This window comes from Musca domestica, unplaced genomic scaffold (assembly GCF_030504385.1).
Source record: "Musca domestica strain aabys unplaced genomic scaffold, Musca_domestica.polishedcontigs.V.1.1 18, whole genome shotgun sequence".
Lineage (NCBI taxonomy): Eukaryota > Metazoa > Arthropoda > Insecta > Diptera > Muscidae > Musca > Musca domestica.
This window is the reverse complement of record NW_026712238.1, coordinates 7,507,385-7,515,690: the sequence shown is the minus strand read 5'-3', so window position 1 is coordinate 7,515,690 and position 8,306 is coordinate 7,507,385. Positions and strand designations below refer to the sequence as shown.

General features: G+C 33.1%; 1 protein-coding gene across 1 annotated transcript in view; it reads left to right on the top strand.

Moving 5' to 3' along the window:
• Positions 1–4,520: 4,520 nt before the first annotated feature.
• Positions 4,521–8,306, top strand: part of LOC101894596 (carbonic anhydrase-related protein 10) — a 200,768-nt gene continuing 196,982 nt past the window's right edge. Inside the window, exon 1 of the mRNA XM_059120893.1 lies at positions 4,521–4,819. Coding sequence (XP_058976876.1) covers positions 4,762–4,819 — 58 coding nt within the window. The 5' untranslated portion in view covers positions 4,521–4,761. The remainder of the gene's footprint in view (positions 4,820–8,306) is intronic.

Sequence of the window (8,306 nt, the reverse complement as noted above, 5' to 3'; positions counted from 1 at the left end):
ATATGCAAATGCTCCGCTCACACCTACACTCATAATACATATACTTTAACCGATATACACAGAAACCTATATTTGTCTCTAGATATGTACGAATTTTCAGACATTTGTGTATATTTATTTGCATTTAAAACTAAACCAAAACTATTCATTCAATAGAGCAACACCATTCAGAGCGTGCATATTTTTGGTTTTTGAAATTTAATATGTCTGTGAGATTATTAGAATGAATAGGTTCCTACATATTCGTATACATACCTTTGTACATATTTAAATGATTGTCCATTTCATATACACAATAAATTGTTTGAAGAAAGCGAAACTTCTGATTTGTACGCCTGAAAATAGAAAAAAGTTGAAAATCAGAATCAATATATTAAATTCGTTATAATAGCTAAAAACAATTTCCATAAATGTATTATTTAAAACAAGTTAACAAGTATCAGTCGGTATTGCCGACAGATATATAGCCTCAGCCTATGTTCGATTAAATAATCGAAATATATTTGACTAGTGTTACAATTATTCAAACGTTTGACCCTCTATGGAGCCGGTTTCGAAGGAATGGACCAATATTGTCCATTTCGTATCAGACTCAAAAATATGATATATATATATTCCAACGTTCCTTGTATGGATTATATCGACTCACACCTTACTTTATGAGATATATAATAATTTTTAGAAAATGTTAAAAAGTACGTGATGTACCATATGGAGTCTACCGAAATATACTTCATCTGATATTGAGCGAAATATGGGGCAAAATTACAAGAAAAGTTATTTATGTCAAATTTTATGCGAAATCATAAATTCCGATAAATTTCATATTCATATCAGGCTTCTTATTGAGAGAAATATTTGAGCATAGCAAATAGTAAAGATTTGCTAAATTGTTTCGAAAGTTATGACAGATAAAATTATTGAAAATTGTGACCCTTCGTATAAACTTCACAACAGATTTTGTGTTAGCAAAAATATTTGTGTGTGTGAAATTTGAAAAGAGTTGGATGCTTATTTAGCTTTATTTGTGTGTTTTGTTTTTCAAAATCTTGAACCCTATGTATAGGGGAGGTACCAGAAGAAATGGTTTGATCTATACCACCTTTATAACAGATCTTGTGTTGATAGAAATATTGAGATGTGCCAAGTCTAAATGGAATCGGATCTTAATTTGGCGTTTTATGAGCTTCATGGGTATTCAAAATTTCGACACTTTGTGGGGGAGGTACCAGAAGGAGTGGACCGATACATTCCATGTTAACACCAGATCTTGGGTTTATAAAAATATTGGAATGTGTGAAATTTGAAGACGTTCGGAATCTTACATCACATTTTATAAAAGTTGTAATTATTCAAAATTTTGACGCTTTGTGGGGGAGGTCCCTGATGGAGTGGACCGATATTGTCAATTTTCGCACCTGACCTAGCACTGACGCAAATATTAGGATTTGTAAAGTTAGAGCAAAACCGGGTAATCGTTTCTCTTTCTGTGCAAAAAATATATTTTATATATATATTTTTTTTTTTTTTTGAAAATTTCGACCTTTTTTGGGGGAGCTACCAAAAGGAGTGGAACGATGCATTCCCTCTTAACACCAGACCTTGAGTTAATAAAAATATTGAGATATGTGAAATTTTAAGACTATCGGACTCTTACATCACATTTTATAAAAGTTATAATTATTCAAAATTTTGACCCTTTGTGGGGGAGGTCCCTGATGAAGTGGACCGATATTGTCCATTTTCGCACCTTACCTAGTACTGATGAAAATACTAGCATTTGCAAAGTTCGAGCAAAATCGGATTATCGTTTCTCTTTGTGTGCAAAAAATATTTTTTGAAATTTCGACCTTTTGTGGGGGAGGTACCAGAAGGAGTGGACCGATATATTCCATTTGCGCACCAAACCCTGTGCTAATAAAATTATTGCGATGTGTGAAACTTGAAGACTATCGGGCTCTTACATCACATTTTATAAGAGTTATAATTATTCAAAAATTTTACCCTTTGTGGGGGAGGTCCCTGATGGAGTGGACCGATATTGTCTAGAACTGATGAAAATATTAGGATTCGCAAAGTTCGAGGAAAATCGGATTATCCTTTCTCTTTCTGTGCAATAAAATATTTTCTTTGAAAATTTGGACATTTTGTGTGGGAGGTACCAGAAGGAGTGATACGATATTGCCCATCTCCGAACTCGATCTAAGTTTGACAAAAATATTGCGATGTACCAAGTTTGGACCAAATCGGATACTCGCTTCGAGAGTTATCGTGCGCACCAGCCAGACAGACGGACGGACGGACGGACATCGCTAGATCGATTCCAAATGTTCTGAAACGGATTTGGTCCAAAGAGACCTAGGGTCTAAAACCGTTATTTCGACTAGGCACGTTTTGACCGCATCAAATGATATATACCCTCTGTAGCCATATGGCTGAGGGTATAAAAAAATCTCTCCCTGCGAAAAATTGGTAGGGTTATGTGGGAAAGTCGTAAAGTCGGGCGGGCTGACTTTATGATACCCTACACCACTTAACATATTTTATAGAGCTTCGCATAACAAATAAAAGGTTTTATGGGGAATTTGTAAGAATTAAATCATACCAACTGTAAAGTCCATAGGAACTAATATTTGAGAGGAATATCCTCCTCTGAATCGATTTCTACTAAATTTGCCGAGGCACTTTTGCCTTTTCGGGCTTGTATTACCCATTTGGTGCACTGCTGCCGAGGACAAAAATAACAAGTTGGATAAACAATATATATGGCAGCTATACCTATATCTGAACCGATTTCGATGAAATTTGGCATACCTATTTTTAGGTCCAATCTGGTCGTATGTATCAAATGCCATAATATTTGGGCTGATATTACACGTTTGGTGCACAATAAAAAACAAATCGGTCGAAGATACATGTTGTAGCTATATCTAAATTTTGACCGGTTTTCACCAATTTCAATAGGGTTTGTCCTTGGGTCAAATAAATTATTTGTGCAAAATTTAATCTGGATCGGGAAATAAATACGACCTGTACTTTGTTTACAAAAATACATGGATAGACGGAAGGACAAACATGCATAAATCGACACAGAATGTGATTTTATGCAGATCATAAAAAGGGTCTATCTCGTTTCCTATTGCCTGTTACAAACAAATGCACAAAGACATAATACCCTGACTACCTTGCGGTGCAGGGTATAAAAAGGTAAAGTAATTGACTGACTGACGTAACGATTCAGCTAAAACCTTGAAATTATGAGCAAGGGTTTTTCTTGGTCCGAAGGAGTCAGATAAGGCAGGGTTTTGCGAACTTCGTACCTTTATAGTAATAAAAGGTACTAAATACCCTTTTGTAATTGAGGAAGCAGTAGAGGTAGAGATATAACTTAAATTTGGAATGAGGGTCTCTAATATAAATTCGCATTATACAGGGTGAGATAAAAAAACTGCAACAAAGTCAAACGACATAATTTTTAATTTTTTTTAGTTTTATTGAATGAAGGCAAAAAATGTAGGAAATAACATCAAATTTTAGAATTTGTTCGAATTGGTCACCTTTGGCACGAATAATGGCCTTTAAGCGGCCAATGAAACCGTTACACGCTGCCCGTATGTTGCTCTGCGGTATTTTGGCCCATTCCCGGCGAATCGCTTGCTTGAGGTGATCGACACTTTGGTATCTTTAGTGCCAACCTTGCTTTCCAAAATACACAATAGTCCAACGGATTGGTATCCGGAGATTTTGGTGGCCATTGTGCTCTGGAAATGAAGCGAGGAACCTAATAACCTGTAACCATTCTTGGGTGGCGAGTACTGAGTACGATGGTGCTGAGTTCTGTTGGAATGTCCACGGTCTGCGGCCAAAATGTTTGAGTGCACATGGCTTTAATACACCCTCCAGAGTATTTTCGCGATAATATTCGGCATTTATTCTCATTTTGATCATTTTGTTTGTTTACAAACTGCTGGACAACGGAAGTTTTCTCATTCAGCAGTTCGCCGCTTTCGGTCAAGCGAAGCAACTCTTTAGCTCTTTTGAGTCCATTTTCTTGCACTTTTTTGAATTTCAATGGCTTTACCTCGAGCTCAATATTTGCCGAATGGAATATTGCGAAATTTTCAGCTCACGTGCCAATTTCTGTTTTGAAAATTGGGCATAATGATCCGTTTATTAGTATATCCGGAAATATAAATCTAATGGTCAATTAAAATAGCATTACAATTTAATTTTATCCTGGACCTTTAAAATTCCCCTTAATTTTTAACCAATTAAACTATATACAAATATACACAAACATCTGTCTTCTGTATTTATTTTTTTTTTCAATGAATATGAAACTACTTTTAATTGGAAATGCAATTGCAATAATTTATATTTATACACATTCATAGTATTATTAATACTCAAACAAAGCAAGACTAAACAAAAACATTTTATTCATATTCTCTCCATTCTTTCGTATTCTCTTTGTCTTTGCAGGGCAGACGTTTTGAATGGAAGAATAACAAATGATTTAATCTTGCCAATAGAGTAATGATAAATAATTAAATTCATAAATAACTAAACGCATGAAAAGAGAAAACAAAGGACAAGACTCAACATCAACAACAACTGCAAACTGAATGCATGGAAGTTAAAGACACCTTAAAGTGTCATCTCAGCAATTCGACAGCAACAAAATTTCCATTCACCCATAGCATCGCCCGGAATTCAACATCATTGTCATCCGAATATTTGCATCATTGCTGCTGATGAAATATGGATTTGATACACATTTTCTGGAATTACATTCTGATATTGCTAACGAAAACATGTGGTAAGTACCGAGAGTGTGTAGCACTGTGTCATGCCAAGGAGTTTAAGTGTACGAACGAGTTCGAACATGTGTGTGTGTGTGTTTTTGTATGGACTGAGTAAATTCACTTTCTGTTCAAACTTTTGAATTGTTAAAGTTGGGGAACACATTCAATCCATCCATCCATCCACAACCAGTGCAAAGAATTTCACTTATGAATATTCAATGGAAATACTTTTGATTTTGTTGCACAAAAGTGCTATTCGTGAGAATTTAGTTGGAAGTTATAAAAAGTCAGTTATTAGTTCATCGTTTAGTTGGAGTTCTTTTTGGGGGAATTTCTTTAAAACATTAAATTTTTAGGGTAGGGAAGATTTAAGATGGACAAAGTTACTACATTTAAAGGGAGAGCAGCAAGAAATAAAGAGGTAACAGTAATAAAATTAATAATAACAACAACAACAATTAATAATAACAACAACAAAAAATGTAAGTTCGGCCGGGCCGGGAACTTTGAATAATCTCCACCATTTGGAACGAATTCGGCAATTTTTCTTAAAAATAACGATTGTAGCCGACGAGGTGGACCTGCATAATCAAAATACCGAATGTAGGGAGATACTATTATATGAGAGCTATACAAAAACGTGTACCTGCACAGACAAATTCCTATCATAGACTATAGTATCCATTACGAACTACAAATACCAAATTTGAAACAATTCCGGTAAATAATGCCGCTAAATAATCAAAATACCGAATATCGGGAGGTACCGCTATATGGGAGCTATGCGAAGACGTCGGCCGGCACAGACAATTTTCTGTCATAGGCTGTAGTATCCATTACCAACTACAAATACCAAATTTGAAACAATTCCGGTGAATAACGTCGCTAAAATCATCAAAATACCGAATATGGGGAGGTACCGTAACATGGGTGCCATAAGAAGACGTGGACCTGCACAGACAATCTTCTGTCATATGTTGTAGTATTCATTACAAACTTCAAATACCAAATTGAAAACAATTCCGGTGAATACTGTCGCTAAAATCATCAAAATAGCGAATATGGGGAGGTACCGTTATGTGGGGACTATACCAAAACGTGGACCTATATGGCCTATTTCCAATACCAAAAGTCCTGCAGACAACATATACATTAGAGTTAAATTTTATCAACCTACTTCATTTTGTTCGAAAGATACAATGATTTCCACAGATGGACGGACGAATAGCCGGACAGACGGACAGACATCGCTAAATCGACGTAGAATTTAATGCTGACCAAGAATATATATATATATATACTTTGTGGGGTCTAAAATTTATATTCCGAGGTGTTACAAACGGAATGACAAACTTAGTATACCCTCCATACTATGGTGGATGGTATAAAAATACTAATATATAATAGTAATAATAATAATAATATAATAATAAATATAATACTAATAATAATATAATAATAATAATAATAATAATATAATAATAATAATATAATAATATAATAATAATAATAATACTATAATAATAATAATATATAATAATAATAATAATAATAATAATAATAATAATAATAATAATAATAATAATAATAATAATAATAATATAATAATAATAATAATAATAATAATAATAATAATAATAATAATAATAATAATAATAATAATAATAATAATAATAATAATAACAATAATAATAATAATAATAATAATAATAATAATAATAATAATATAATAATAATATAATAATAATAATAATAATAATAATAATATAATAATAATAATAATAATAATAATAATAATAATATAATAATAATAATAATAATAATAATAATAATAATAATAATAATAATATAATATAATAATAATAATAATAATAATAATAATAATAATAATAATAATAATAATAATAATAATAATAATAATAATAATAATAATAATAATAATAATAATAATAATAATATAATAATAATAATAATAATATAATAATAATAATAATAATAATAATAATAATAATAATAATATAATAATAATAATAATAATAATAATAATAATAATAGTAATAACAATAACAATAATAATAATAACAATAATAATAATAATAATAATATTTATGAAATTTAATAGAGTAATTATGTAATTGCTCGAAGCGATGATCAATGAAGTCCTTGTATTTTAGGCTCTTATTTCTGGGTTGTATCTGATATCTGGTACCAAATATTATTCCTGTGGAGTGCATATTGCGAATATGAGAGACTTAAACTTCAAATTAGATGAAACATGTATATGGGAGCTATGGGTATATCTGAACCGATTTTCACCGAATTTTATGTGCTTGCTTCTAAAGAGTGATTTGTTAAGAGCTTGATAACTTAAAAAAAAAAAAAAAAACGCATAAAATTTGCAAAATCTCATCGGTTCTTTATTTGAAACGTTAGATTGGTCCATGACATTTACTTTTTGAAGATAATTTCATTTAAATGTTGACGGCGGCTGCGTCTTAGGTGGTCCATTCGGAAAGTCCAATTTTGGGCAACTTTTTCGAGCATTTCGGCTGGAATAGCCCGAATTTCTTCGGAAATGTTGTCTTCCAAAGCTGGAATAGTTGCTGGCTTATTTCTGTAGACTTTAGACTTGACGTAGCCCCACAAAAAATAGTCTAAAGGCGTCAAATCGCATGATCTTGGTGGCCAACTTACCGGTCCATTTCTTGAGATGAATTGTTCTCCGAAGTTTTCCCTCAAAATGGCCATAGAATCGCGAGCTGTGTGGCATGTAGCGCCATCTTGTTGAAACCACATGTCAACCAAGTTCAGTTCTTCCATTTTTGGCAACAAAAAGTTTGTTAGCATCGAACGATAGCGATCGCCATTCACAGTAACGTTGCGTCCAACAGCATCTTTGAAAAAATACGGTCCAATGATTCCACCAGCGTACAAACCACACCAAACAGTGCATTTTTCGGGATGCATGGGCAGTTCTTGAACGGCTTCTGGTTGCTCTTCACTCCAAATGCGGCAATTTTGCTTATTTACGTAGCCATTCAACCAGAAATGAGACTCATTGCTGAACAAAATTTGTCGATAAAAAAGCGGATTTTCTGCCAACTTTTCTAGGGCCCATTCACTGAAAATTCGACGTTGTGGCAGATCGTTCGGCTTCAGTTCTTGCACGAGCTGTATTTTATACGGTTTTACACCAAGATCTTTGCGTAAAATCTTCCATGTGGTCGAGTAACACAAACCCAATTGCTGCGAACGGCGACGAATTGACATTTCACGGTCTTCAGCAACACTCTCAGAAACAAACGCAATATTCTCTTCTGTACGCACTGTACGCATTCGTGTGGTTGGTTTAATGTCCAATAAAGTAAACTGAGTGCGAAACTTGGTCACAATCGCATTAATTGTTTGCTCACTTGGTCGATTATGTATCGGACGTAAAGCGCGAAACACATTTCGAACCGAACACTGATTTTGGTAATAAAATTCAATGATTTGCAAGCG